Below are 15,171 nucleotides of genomic sequence, written 5' to 3' on the forward strand. Positions count from 1 at the left end.
CCCAACATAATTTGCTCGTTGTATTTAACTAGAGATAGAGAAGGTTTACCTTGCACATTATTGTAGCCATGCTAAGTTATTTCATACCATACAGCAAATATGGACAATATCTTCATTCCACACTTCTGCCACACAAAAACATGCAGTTTTAATTTTTATATTTACTGAATTCAGCCAAACTTTTACGAGAACAGTAGTCAGCAAGAAGATTTATGTAATACATTTTAATGATACAAACATACACTACAATTTAAAGTTTGTGTTGTTCAAGTTTAAAGTAACATTCTTGAGTTAAAAGTAAATTAAAAATGTTAGTGGAAAAGCATCTTTGATGAGCTACAGAGAGAAACTAGTAGCCAGACAATAAACAGGTGACCAGTCCTGACCAGCAAGTGACCAGCACGGGTCAGCAGGGTTTGCCAAAAGCAGCTAATGTAGTATAACGGTTTTATGGTAGACTAAAATGGTTTTGAAAATACTCTTTGTTTGAGCCAAAAGCAGAACCATGCACTGTGTTTTTGATTAACATCAGGAATGAGTCAGATTTATTGACATGGGAAAACTACGTCCATGTCAGGAAAGACTAGCTTGTCTTGAAATGTGTTTGTTTACAAATGCACTTTCACCTTTCCCTTATCCTCACAAGTGTACATTACATTTCAGGAGACTTGGTGTTGACAGGTGAAGACATTTCATAATGTTGCAGTTTGCCATTGCAAAATAAACTGAGGAAATAATACAATATGGCAGGCCTTTTGTAATAATAATAATAATAATAATAATAATGTTTTATTTATATAGCGCCTTTCCAGAGCTCAAGGACACTTTACAATAAACATCAGAAATGTGAGGATAACATCAAACAAACAATCAAACAATAATACAGAAAGTAAAGTAAAGAGAACATCAGACATCCAGAGAGTAATATATGGATAAGACAATAACTTTGTAGTGCTTTAATATCCCTAAGATAACTAATTTCAGGCTTTTACAAAGAAAAGCAAAGATATTAATGTAACTTGGAATCTCATCTAAGAGAGGTCAAATCCCATATGTTCTTAGAACTTCTCCTTCTGTCTGCAAGCTCTTCAGTTAGGCAGGGCTTTGAGTTTCTGAATTACAAATTATGAAGTAAATATTTATTTCATGTGGCATTGTCTCGCTTGTCAAGAACCAAACTCTTCTGTTCCATGATGGCTTCATGGTTGTGGTTCCAGTTTTTAATGAGTTGCAGATCTGCAGACAATTTTGATTGGTTTCTTTGGTTATAAAAGAGCATTTCTGGACCTCAGTTTGTATACTAGAAAATAAGGATGCATGATATTGTCGGAACGTTATCAGAATCGGTCGTTAACGGCTTAAAATGTAAACATCGGCATCTCCCCGATATGAAAAACTATGCCGATAAGACGAATAACTCACATGTGCTCAAGGTGTGCTAGTGATAAGATCAGGTCACCAGTGTGGTCATTCTTGAAGCAAACCTTTGCCTGAAGCATGATTAGATTCACTGTTTTGCATCACAGCATTTCATTTGAGAATGTATGTACAGAATTATGCGTCTAGTGTGCGATAGTCAACAATCACGAGCGCGTGCAGCAACAAACAACAGCCTTCCCCGGGTCCTAATACGGGGTCCTTAGTGTCCAGTAAGGCATTTTATTTATTTAGGGGATGCTATAGGCCCGTTTGTAATCAAATGAAAAGTAAAATACACAAATAACTCAGAGATACTTGTATTTGTGAATAAATAAAGCATTAATTGATGTCATAAAATCATCTATTTTTATTTAAATGGGTTTTGTGTGTGGGGACATTACTGCTGGATCCAATATAGTTGGCACATCATCGTCTTTTACTTTGCTTTACTCTGCTAAATGACTAAATGTAAATGTACTTTAAATCGTTCTGAAAATCCTGTGTCGAATTGTGCCTTGTTTGTAAACAAATCTGCGGTAAAATGAAGTGAACAAAGGACCGAGTTCTTACTGATGCGGTCTGGATCTTCATTCTAAATAAAGTTAATTCACTCTTTTCTAATGTTGGCATCAGAAGGAACGCAATGCAAAGACTGTTTTTCCACAACTTGGCACTGCACAGTAGAGGTCTGCATTCCCGCGGCTCTCCCACGGGAACCGCGAGACCCGACCAGATTTTTTGCGCCACGGGATTAAATTCCCGAATAAAACGCGGTAGCGGTCGGTAACTCTGGTGTAATTTGAACGGGAGCGGGCGGTCTAACAATATCCAGTTCCCGAGGCCCATTCAGAACAGCATATCTGCGCTTTATTCTTATTGACCACCGGTACAGCCTGCACTCAGACGGTTATGCACTCGCTGCACGCATGCTTTCTGCGCCACGCGTTTTATTTGCGTGGTCTGTGCACAGCATGTGCATAACGATGCTCAGAGCAGGTTGTACCTACCGGTGGTAAATATACGGCCCTCAGACAGAACAGGCAGGTTGTCGATGAGTGACAGAGCAGAATAAGGATGGAGCAAAGTGTGGATGCGCTGTCCTTGAAGGAGTTCAACTCAGTTTTGTTTATATTTTGCTTAGCCTATCATTTTAAATGACAGATGTGGTATTTATTTATTTTCTCTGCGACTTTTCTGTGTTAACAGATAAATGTCAAACGAATTTAGTATTTAGACAAGACGAATAAAAATAGCTAATAGGCTATTTTTGTACAACCTACATTTTTATTTTTTTTTCCTCTGACACACTTTTTCCTATTGTGTTGTAAATGTTAAACGAATTGTATCCTGACAAGATGAATAAAAATAAGAAATACAATTTTTGTACAATATTTTTATTTTCTCTTACACTTTTTTTCCTGCTGTTGCATAAAATATTAAATTAATTTTGTGTCAAAGTCAATAAATTCAAGACTCTTGACAAGACGAATAAAATAACAGCCTACAATTTTGTGCAGACTACACTTTTATTTGTTAGCCTATGTCTTTTTTTCAGTAGAGGAAATGTAAACGTGAGATTCTGGAAACGAGATCTAAATTTAGCGGGAACGATCGGGTCGGGAAGAAAATTATTCTAAGCGGACAGCGGGTGAACAAAGAGTGAATATATAGTGGGAGCGGGTGGGTGCGGAATAGAACCTTGCGGGAGCGGGACTAAAAAAACAGTCCCACGCAGACCTCTACTGCACAGCAACTTGTTGTGTTCGGAGCCATCTTTATCGTTGATTTCTGCGTAGACCTGCGCATTCGCCTCTCTCGTAAACACTGCATGCACGAATCTGTGGGCGGGGCTAAACAGGCAGCAATGTAGAAGCAGGCATTGATCTTCTGCAGAGGCGGTGTTTAGCCACACTATTGCATCACAGAGTAGAACATTCCACAAGCTGTCGTTTTGGCAGACTGGCTTCAATATAAGCTGTTTTTAGACTAACAAAAAGTTTTGAGTTCTGAAACTTCTAGGATGTTTTCATAGTACAATGACCTCTTATGTCAAAAGATCAAGGGAATTTTAGTTTCTCAGTTTATGACCCCTTGAAAGGGCAGAAGCTATAGCTTACATGAATAAAAATCACAAAGATGACACATAACCAATTAAATAGCTTTATATACAGATTTATTATTTAATGTGTAATATATTTTTCAAATAGATTATGAAAAATAAACAGCAGTGATTTATTTTATTAGTTATTTTCAATGCTTTCAATGTACTCTCATTATAAAAATAACTTTAAAGGGGTCATTGTATGCCAGTTGATATGATTCTTTAGGGTCTTAATGAAAAGTCTACACCATACTAATACTTTATAACTTTGGTTAAAATTTCTCAATGGTCATCTAAAAAAACACAGTTTTTACCTTGTCAAAAACAGCTCTGTTCACAGTGTCCCATTTCGGTGCATGTCTCTTTAAATGCTAATAAGCTCTGCTCACCCCACCCCTCTCTTCCATGGGGTGACTAGCTGTATTCATGAGACCGTAAACTTTAGCCGCATTGCCAGCTTGCTAACTAGCACATTATTGGGTAAGGTGATTTGCAAAGATTTATTAAAAAAAAACCTTATACTCACTTCTTCTGTAGGTGAAGCTGGATCACGAATGATTCGCGCGAACATTGACACATTTAGGTAGATTGCATTCCCTTCAAAAACAAGTAATCCACTGCATCTGGCGGACTCTTGACAGCTCACTCATGGCGGGTCTGTGCTAAAATGCCAATGTCAATCAACAATCGTGGGAGGGGCCTTGGCCTGTGTGATGTCACTCTGCCAAGAATCTGTGAATGGCTTGATCTGAGATCTCATAATTTATTGGGATTTAAAAAAAAAAAACACTGGGTGGATTTTTATCATTATAGGGTGGTTGTGTACACACACTGCCAAGACACATTTCAGTTCAAACAACATGTAAAAGTGAATTTTGCATCAATATCATCGGTATCAGCTATCTGCCAAAATGAGTTTAAAAATATTGGCATATTGGATATCTGTAAAAATCCAATATTGTGCATCCCTACTAGAAAACAATACTAAAACACAATGAAGGTGTAAAGAGACAGAGGACTGTAAAGCTGGCACAGTATAATTTCAGATTAATTTAGATTCACTAAGAGTTTTTCCTAAATAAACTCCTAATTACTGCTTATTGATAGTAAGGGAGTAGGTATTGGGTAGTGTTAAGGGATCTAGAATATGGTCATGCTGAATAAGGCATCATATGTGCTTCATGAGTACACATAAACAACCAATGTGCTAGTAATATGCATGCTAATAACCAACTTGTTAGTTGTGGTGTTTGTGAGCAGGACAGTAGATTGTCAGTTCTTTTTGAAAGTAACTCATGGCCGTGAGTCTCGCCCCCAACAACTGCCTTCAATATTTTCTAACGAAATGGAAGTGAATTTCCAGTTGGACAGCAAATTGTTTCAGCAGAGTTGAATCACTGGAGCCATTAATGCAATGGCAATAGCAAGAGATTACAGATTATTTGTAAGTTTTTCAAACAAGACTCTGTGCAGTATATCGAATCCTCTAGTTCTTTGGAAGTGCTCATTGGAGCTGCCTGGAAACTTGTAAACATGACTTTGTTTTCTGGCAAATATAAAACACCAACAGCTTTCCAAACCATTACTAGATGCATTCAGGTAGTCTTTTAGTCTTTTTTCTCTCTCTCTTCTGTTTGAAATAACTTTTGTTCGAGCCTGTAGGTTCGAATGTATTGTGGGATTTATGTAGACTTGAGCAGCTTCTATGTGTGCCTTTCCTGTGTATTTATCTATCAAATCAATTATTTTCTATTATGACAGTGAGTGACATGTTTAAACTGGTGAAGTCAAATAATTTATCATAGGAAGCAACACCAATAACTTACTTTCTAGCTTGTTTTTTGCTCTTTCCCACTTTCCCCGCTGAGTGTCAGAACATTTATTTTGAGCTCACCTAGCAAGTATGTTGCCCCCAAGGGCTTTTAAAAAGCAGGAAAGAGACCGCTACTGTAAAGGCTTATGGGCAGAAGTGCAAATGTTCCATTCAAGGTTCTCTCTCGGTCATTGCATACGTTACTGACGTGGAAAGAGGCCTTCTTGTAGCCAATACAGTGATAAATAGAGATGAGCAGAAGTACTCAGGTTCTCAAAAGTAGCACCAATGTTTAATTGTAAAATCACAATTTCTCAAACTAGGGCTGTCAAATCAAATTCATTATGTATTATGCAAATAATGACTGTTTATCATCAGTTGTGAGAGAATCATGACCTCTATTTTAAGCAAAGAAAAAAAAAAGGATTGTCAGTTAAACCAGAATTGTGTGACTCTATTAGTTACTGAGATTACTTTGACCATTTCTGTACATTTCACATTTCATCTGGCCCCGCAAAAAAAAAAAAGCAATACCAATCGATACCAAACTTGGTGGTTCATCACTCTGAAATCGTAAGGGCTTTTTTCCAAAATCCTTAAGTCGTAATCTACAAAACGTATACCTTTTATTTCCATTTCCGGCTTGAAAATGTTTGCGCTATTTTCGATTTTCTTAAAACCTACTTCTTCAAACTCGTCTTAGGCTGTTTGCCAGTCTTCACCAAACTGTGTACAAAGCAGCTATAGACTATGCTGGCTAAAAGTTTCCAAAATATGCTGATATGCAGAAGCATTGCAAAGATATGTTAGCAAATTAAATTGTCTGCCATCACACATTTTAACGAATGGATCTATATCTGCTGAATGCAAACTCCTTAAAACACTTTGACAACAAGGCATTCTGAGGACACACAAAGAGATATGTAGACCCAAAAAGTACTTGTTTGATTATTCTGTCAAGTATTCGGGGAGTTTATTGTATCATAAATGCTGTTTCTTTTTGTGTTGCTGGTAACATCAGTGGTTTTGGAATGTGTTAGAAATATTGTTTTATTGGTTTTGTATGTTTTTTTTTTTAATTATGGCAGCATTTGCTTTCGCTGGGATTCCCATACCCCTGTAAAAGCAGATGTATTGGCAAGTCTGGCAGTCATAGAACACTTCAGACTGACATTACACAAGTGCTTCCAGATGGGAAAATTTTTAATCGGTCATTAGAAGGATCATAAATATAAAAGTAAAATATTTGACAGGCCATTTATTGTGCGAATATACTGGCTAATTGCTCATCTGCTTGGAGATTCTACTGTTTTTTAGTGTTATAAACTTGTGTAGAATGCATGCTCGTTTTCAGAAAATTGTATTGCATAGATGAACTTCAGAGTCATATTTTAGACTAAACCACAAGGTCTCTGAATGAGTCTATATTTTGTACAGTAGTACACTCTATGACTGTAAACTGACAGTCATACAAGTACGTGTTGTTTTGGGCTCATGATTTATTTTTATTTTTTTATTGTTGGTTGTAGCTAATCTCAATTTCTGTGATCATATTTGCTGTATTAAAGATTTAGAGTGTGCACTAAAACATTGCATTCTTTCGTTTTAGCATCAATAATAAGCTCCAGCAGCCAGAGGCAGCATCAGGAGTTCTGGAGTATGCCATGAAACACTTTGGAGAACTGGTAAGAGCTTTCATCCCTTATTAATCTGTGTGCCATCCATCATGCATTGACTTCATAAGATGAGGTGAATCTCACTAAGCCTGTCAAGAAAGGTCTTGGTCATATATCACCGTAAAATATATTTTAATGTTTTTTTGTTGTTGTTTTTTTTTTTTATCGTGATGAGAATTGGGGGCAAATATGCTTGATTGTAATAAAAATAGTATCCGTTTGTCTTGTTTCATCTGAAGTTAAAGTTGTATTAGCTAAATAAGTATTTTGTAACATTTTAAATGTTATGTATTTATGTAACAATTTATGTAACATTTAAAACGTTTGGTTTGTTTTTTCATGTTTCAAAATGTCGAGATGTTTTGATGCGCCATACACAGTACTCCCGTCCTCAGAGTGTCTCCTGCTGTCCAGACAGACAGTTCAGATATAATCAATCACTTAGCCATGTCTATTGCGTAACTCCACAGACTTTCTCTGTTAACACTTGACTGACTATTAATTGCTCCAACATGTATTTTTTTTTTTTTTTCCCCCAAGGCTGGACTAGGGAGTCATATTTGTCAAGATATAATGGTCTTTCACAAAAAAATGATCTAATATGTGGATGGTTCACACTGGTGGACTAGACTATACTTAGCAGTTTTTTTTTCTTACACAAGTTTAGAATCACTATGAAATTTTGTCTCTGAGAGAAAGTGGTACTTTTATTTGCAAAGGATACATTAAATAGATTTAAAAAAAAAATCTTTTCTATTTTTTCTACTAGATTGAAGCTAGTGAGGTCTGGTTCACTAGTCAGTGCTCAACAGGTTTCACTATTGTATATTAGTGAAGACAATGTTGAATGGTGAGGTCATTTTGGACCTCACAAGTATAGTCAAACCTGTACACACAAATACAAAAGTAAGTAAATTCACACAAGTGTGACAATTTGCAAATACAGTCTTAACAATCAGTTTATTTAATTGAGGGCACTTTTGATTTCTTAGGAATTATTTTTTTCCTAGTAGGTTTTCTAGAGCATTGTCTGTGGATAAAACAATACTGGAATTTAGACTTTAAAGTTAAAGTCCTTAGCCATCTTCAAGAAATGACTAAAAACACATTTGTTCCACCTTTATTTGACCCTCTAACTCTAGCACTTTCTATTCTACTTTATCTACATTTATCTTCTTTTTTTATTATTTAAAAAAAATATATATTTATATTTTTCTATTCTATTTTTTCTATTCTACTTGTTTTTCTTTGTGTGTGTGTGTGTGTGTGTGTGTTTATGTGTGTGTATTATATATATATACAGACACCTTGCTATGTGTACTGCGTTAGGCCAACCGAGACTTGTCATTTGCACTTATTTATTGTTGCTCTTTTGTTAGTTTTGACTGCTTTTATTGTCCTCATTTGTAAGTCGCTTTGGATAAAAGCGTCTGCTAAATGACTGAATGTAATGTAAATGTAAAAAACAAAAAAACATTGTACTACATTGGTGAGCAGAGGCTTTGATTTCTTTCTTTAAGAACTTTAAAAACACAGGCACTAGTTTAGGTTAAGTATTTGTATGAAATGTTAAAACAAATACACATTTCTTTGTTTTGGTACTTTTCTACATTTAATCACTGTTTTTGCACATTTTCTGGCCATTGTAGAATCCAGAATTATGAGTGAAGATTTACTTTGTTTTCTTCTGTTGTAGCCTTTCGAAACTTATTGGACCCAAATGACATACAAATTTTGTATGCTGTATGAAAAATTAGGATTTTATGCTCTCATTCATCAAAAGAGACTACTTTAAAAAAATGCAGTTTCTTTAAATTATGAAATATGACCTGGTGAAGTTTCACCTGTTGCTGAGCCATCCATTACTCTGGCAGATGCTCACATTGGGCTCGCTGCCAGTTTTGAAATAAACTGTTGCTATGCTCTCCCATTTAATGTTGGAATAACAATTGGAGCTATCCATACTCAGCTGTCTGTGTTCCAGATGGGAATGTGATCGTGTGAGATTGAAAATCCCCATTATTGAGTGCCGAGACGAGTTTGTGGTTTACTTCATTTACAAATGAATCAAGCACTTTTAACTTCCTCCTCAGTAATAAATAAAATAAAATAATAATAATAATTCAATAATATCAGTAATATCATTTTAATTATTTCCATCATCCTTTTATGTTTTTCTTCCACTACAGGAGATCCAAGCCACCTGGTATGAGAAACTTCATGAGTGGGAAGATGCTCTGGTCGCCTATGATAAAAAAATAGACATGAACAAAGATGATCCGGAGCTTATTCTGGGCCGCATGAGATGTCTGGAAGCACTAGGCGAATGGTAGGCATACATATAATAACTTATCAATTTCTGGAAGTGGGCAGACTAATTCTTGCTTTTTTACAACTTTAGTTCTTTTTTGGGATTTTTTTATATTTTTCAATTCATGCATTAAGTTTCAGAATAAATTTATTGAATACTCAATTTTTTTGGAAAGTCCAGTGTAGTCCTATTCTTATTGAAGGTATATTTAATGGGGGGTTTTGTGACTAGACAGGGCAGACAGGTCCATGTTTCTAAGCAGGCAGTTTGTGGTGCTGTCAATAGTTTTATTTTTTTGGTTACTATTTATTAGTTACTGATTCATTTTTGAGTCAGGTTTACATTTTTGCCAAATGTAAGGTTTTGAACCTTGCATTATTATTATTTTTTAAATTGACATTCTTCTAATATCAAGTAATATCAAGAAACCTATTATTGATGGAAAAATGCGTGCTTCCCACAAGCTGTGAAATATTCAAAGGAAAATGAACTGTAAAACATTACACCATGGAAAGTCATTTCTCCTGTGAAATAGATTCCTCTCAGTACAGGGTCACCAACAAGGAGAGAATATGATCTAGTGAGTAAAAGCAGAGATTGGTTGCGTTTGTGTGCTCACACTATCCCTTTGTGCCCTCATGCAATCTGACAGTGCTGTCATTTGACATTTTTTTCCCTACTTTTGAAAGGAAAATCTTACTGATTTCTGTAATAGTCATTTACTGGGAAGCGTGAGGAAGAGTTTGTGTGGGAGAGTGATTGGCATGAGGGGTGACTTCCCGGATTTGTTGCAGTCAGCGAAACCAGTAATAGGACACAACTAGATGGTGAAAGTGGAAACAGGAAATATAGGGATATCAATGAAAATAGTTCAGTCTAATTTAAAAAATTACTATTTTGCTAAATACTTGTGTGTGCTTTTCTGCTGCCTATAAAAATATAATGCTTTTGGCTTGGCAACATACTAACAGCTGTTCGAATCAGTGGTGAGCTCAGCCTCTTGTGCGTTTCACATGAGGAACAATATTTGCTGCCTACGGAGAGCATTCCAAATTACTCTCTTATGAAGATGCATTTCAGTTATCATGCTGCCTTTTGAAAAAAATTAAAGGTCTGTCATCAATCAGAAGAACTTTGTTAAGGGTTTGGAACAAAAGATATTTTTAATGAAGAAATTTCTGCCCGTCCATTGAAAGTCAATTCTTCCATAAAGCTGATGCTTCAAATAGTTCATAATGGCATTGCAAAAGTAGTTCGTATGAATCAAGCAGTTTAATCCCTGAAGAGACACAATCACTTTATATAATGAAAAAAATATTTTATTCTTTAGATTCACATATAAACAACGCACATACTGTACATAGAGAACATCCAATATTGTAAACAGAAGCTTAAACATGCTTTTTTGACGTGCAAGAACCAGTGCAGTTAAAAAAAAAAATTTGCTTATATTCATCATATCTTTTTATGATTGTGTTTCTTCAGAGTTGGATTGAACTGCTCAGTTCATATGAATTTCTTTATGAACTTTTTGAAGTGTCAGATTTTTGGTAGAATAGACGACTTTCAGTAGAAGGACAGAAATCTCTCAGGCTTCATTAAAAGTATTTTTAATTGTGTTTCGGAGATGAACGAAAGTCTGATGGGACAAACAAAGACTGGAGGTGTGGCCAAAGCATACATTTATTTTATTCTCAGATGCGGTGCTCCCATGCGACATCTAGTGTTTGAAAACTCATAAATTTTAACTATGCTTTGTGATTTCTGCACAAATCTATCTCTGTCTCATACAGGGTCGGAAATTAACAAGGGCTTGGGGCAAAAATGTGCAGGGGCGTGTCTAGAGGGGGGCCAGTCGGGGGCACTGGCTCAAAAGAGGGTGGCCGGGGTGGGGGGGTTGTGTTTGCGGAACGATGTATGTTATAATACATCATGTACACTCACTAAACAAAGAGTGACAGCTTTTTAGTGGTTATGAGCACTCTTTGAAAGCTTTGTAGTCAATAATCCATTTAAAATGTAGCCTAGAACTTTGTTTTTCGGCCACACACACGTTGCAAAGTTTCGGCAATGACGTCAGTATATTTATGCGGGATTCACTCTCGAAGTAGCAGTGATTGACATAGTGATAACCATAGCAACAGACGGGACAAAATATGTGAAAATGTGCATTAAGACTAGAGCACCCTCACTCATTTCAGAAGCACCCTCAGTGATTATTTCTGGAACCTGGTTGATACGATTTTATTGCAAAACTATATACAAAAACAACAAAATACAAATGCACTAAATAAAATAATTGAATAAATGCATATTTACAATTTAAGCACTTAACTAAAATAAGTAGGCTATTAATAAAATAAATAACTAGAGAAGGCTGACTATAATCAGCTTGCTTCCATTTAGTGAGATAAGCCTACTCCTCACCTGAATTAGGAAAAAAGCTCTTCGTCTTCAGTGATGCGAAGACAACGTTTGAGCGTGTACACGCAATATCTGAGCAAGAGTAGAGCCAATTCATAAAAGAACAATATTTAAAAGCACACGTCCAGTTTTGTGTGAGTGAAGGAAATCCGCTTGGGAATGGAGAGCTTCGTCCTCGCGCACATGGGTCGCGTAACATTATGCGCTCTCGACATTGTCATTAAGATCACACTATAGAAACCGCCTAAAATTAAGTATAAAGAAGAGAAGAAAGCGGCCCTAGGCAGCTGCCTACACATGCCAGGATCCGCCACTGCCAGATGCAGTTAGAAATTTACTAAAAACAAGCCTATCGCAAGACATCTGGTAGGGGGGGCACCTGGGGTCACCACGTAGACACGCCCCTGAAAATGTGACAATGGCAGCGTTACACACTGTAATTATTATTATTATTATTATTTTTCTATTTTATAATTCATATACTTTATGTAGGCTGTTTAAAATTACATTAATCTCATAACATTATGCAATTGTTGTTTAAATACATTTATGCTCCCTTTGAGCTTTAATAAACAGTTTGTAAAAGTTTAACTATACATGATGACATGTGCCGTCTATGTACCACCTTGGCAATGTAAACATGGCTTTTGTTGATGTTGATCAAATTTTATTTGTAACATACTATAGTATTCTAATTGATTGATTGAATTAATTCATTTAATTTAAATAAATCACATGCAGTGGAAAAGCGCCAATATACTGCCATCAAGATGACGTCTTTCAAGGGAAGTCCATGGTTATTAGATCAAGACAATGACAGGTGTCATTCTGCATGTGCTGCAACAGCGTGGTTTCGTAGACACAGAGAGGACGTGCTTGACTGTCCTGCCATCAGTCCAGAGCGGTCTCCTATTGAAAATGTATGGCCCATTATGGAAAGGAGAATCAGACAAGGATGACCACGTACTGTTAAGCAGGCCTTGTATCAAGTCTTGTATCCCAACTTTTTTTGGAGTGTTACAGCCATCAAAATCAAAATGTGTTTATACTTACAAAATACAATTAATTTGGTCAGTGAAAACATTAGAAATCTTTTCTTTGTCTTTTCTTTTGTCAAGGTAAAGAGAAATAACAAATCACAGATTTTCAATTTTATTGCATTTTACAAAACATCCCGTTTTCTGATTCGGGGTTGTATTATATGGCCCAACATATTGCTGCCGTTTTATTGTAATTCAAAATTATAGGACACTCTGCACTGTAAATGAAGCTCTTGTATGTTAGGTTTAAAGTGTGTGCATGCATTGCTCTAGCGTAATTACCCGTAAGTATCTACACTGCAGACCAGCCCACCTCTAAACATGTATATCATGTGACGCTATGTTATGTGTTTTTTTTTCCATGTGACATTCCATTCCAGTGAGTGATAGACTGTTCCTGAGCCCTTTTTCCTGTCTCGCTGTTAATGTACGTCTTTGTGTTTTAGGCCTGTCTGCAGCCTGGAACCTTGTATTTTGCAGGGGCCCATAAGTAATGTTTTTTCCAGGCAGCTGGGAAAGCACTTAATTTGTTCCAGATCACCCACCCCATCTCCTGAAACCCATATGAGCAGCGTCTCACAGGGCTAATCGTGGGGCCCCTTTTTTCACAACCCCCAGCAATGACACGCATGGTTTGCTTGTGTCTGTGTCAGCACTGTTAGCCTCAAAGGGTCCCATTTGTTTTAAAGGTGCACCATTCCAAGATGTGATATGATGTCATGGCTTTTTGCAGTTTATCACAGCCAGAGCTGTGGCAAGGGGCTTTTTGGTGAAAAATTTCCGGCATGGACAGAAGAGACAGAAGCTCTCACTGACCTTTCACATTTTTACAACATGTTTGGTCTTTATGAACTGTAAGAGTGCTTGTGCTTTGCCAGAAACAATAATTCGAGAACAAATGCTGACATCTCGTTGTTGCGTGCAGTGCAGGTGCTGAATCCTGTTCTTTTTCCACACCCTTTTTACCTAATGTACACAATAATGCTGTTTATTTGTATGTTTAATCATTTTCATGTTTTATCTCTGTAATATACAGGTGTGACAAATTCGATTAATTAGACATGATTTGACACACCTGCCAATGCAGGTCTAACAGCTGAAAAAGCATGTCAGAGCAAAAAAAAAAAAGAGAAAGAGAGGTGACCAAAAATCTGAAAGTCATTCTGGTTGACCTTCAGTGAAGTTTCTTTTGAGAGAAATTTAACTGAAGGACAGCCATCACTGATCTGGGCTTTATGGCAGAGTGGCCAGACAGTAGCCATTCTTCAGTGAAGGCGCATAAAGTCCTGCTTGGAATTTGGAAAAAGCACCTTAAAGACTTGCAGACTTTGAAAAACAAGGTTGTCTGGTCTGATTAACCTCAATTCCAAGTGTCATGTCTGGAGGAAATCAGAGGCCACTCATTATGTTCCCAGTGCCGTCTCACTGGTGAAGCAGGGTGGTGGTAGCATCATGTTTTCAGGGGCTGTGGCCAGGGGTCAGGGTTGAATGAAAGCAGAGTATGTCATAATATAGTGATATCCTAACTGAAAGTCTGGTCCAATGCGCTCAAGACCTCAGACTGGGCCAAAGGTTCACCCTCCAGCAGGACCTTAAACAACAACTATGTTGTAACATATATGTAAAAATGTTGCATCATAGCTGTGATGGCTGAACATGTGGCCACACATTAATGATGGTAACTTAACATGCATTCATTCATAATGCATACAATTCACTACATAATCATTCACTGAGTAGCAGAGTATACTGAGGTAAAATCCCCAATTCATTCTCTTTCTCTATGAGAAAATCTTAATTGTGTGTTTTCCCCTTGTATTGTGTAAGTGGGCCTACCATTTGTCTCAGTTAGTAGGTCAGTCTTATTCTGTTCAGTTCTTCTTAGGTTTTTCTTTACATTGAGTTTTTGCTTTGCTGACTTAAGTTATTCAAGTCTAGCTAGATTATTTGTTGGATAAAATTTATTGAATTTGTATTCTTACTTTGTGATGTTTTTGGGGAATTTATTGGTCTCAATGAAACCAATTTTTTTGTCAGAAATAATGTGTCCTCATGCCTTACTAGTTGGATTTATACAATACCCAAAAAGACTTGAGGCTGTAATCACCACCAAAGTTGCTTCATGTAAGCACTCAGTTAAGGGTCTGAATACTTATGCAATGTAATTATTTCAGGTTTTCATTTTAATAAATTTGCAAAGTTTTTTTTTTTTTATTTGTTATTATTGTTAAATTGATATAATAGAAAAGTAATTTAAAGCAGTTCTGTGTTAAGTGTGCATAGAAGAGTATTGGCATTGACCATGAACTGTAATCAGTGTTGGGGAGTAACTAGTTACATGTAACAGCGTTACATAATTTAATTACAAAATAAATGTAACTGTAATC

General features: G+C 36.4%; 1 protein-coding gene across 5 annotated transcripts in view; it reads left to right on the forward strand.

Moving 5' to 3' along the window:
• Positions 1-15,171, forward strand: part of mtor (mechanistic target of rapamycin kinase) — a 134,329-nt gene that overhangs the window by 66,283 nt on the left and 52,875 nt on the right. For all 5 annotated transcript variants that reach the window (XM_016484357.1, XM_016484359.1, XM_016484362.1 and 2 more), the window contains 2 exons: positions 6,943-7,018; positions 9,199-9,338. In XM_016484357.1, the coding sequence (XP_016339843.1) occupies positions 6,943-7,018; positions 9,199-9,338 (216 nt within the window). The remainder of the gene's footprint in view (positions 1-6,942; positions 7,019-9,198; positions 9,339-15,171) is intronic.

Source organism: Sinocyclocheilus anshuiensis, unplaced genomic scaffold (genome assembly GCF_001515605.1).
Source record: "Sinocyclocheilus anshuiensis isolate Anshui unplaced genomic scaffold, SAMN03320099.WGS_v1.1 scaffold1203, whole genome shotgun sequence".
NCBI lineage: Eukaryota > Metazoa > Chordata > Actinopteri > Cypriniformes > Cyprinidae > Sinocyclocheilus > Sinocyclocheilus anshuiensis.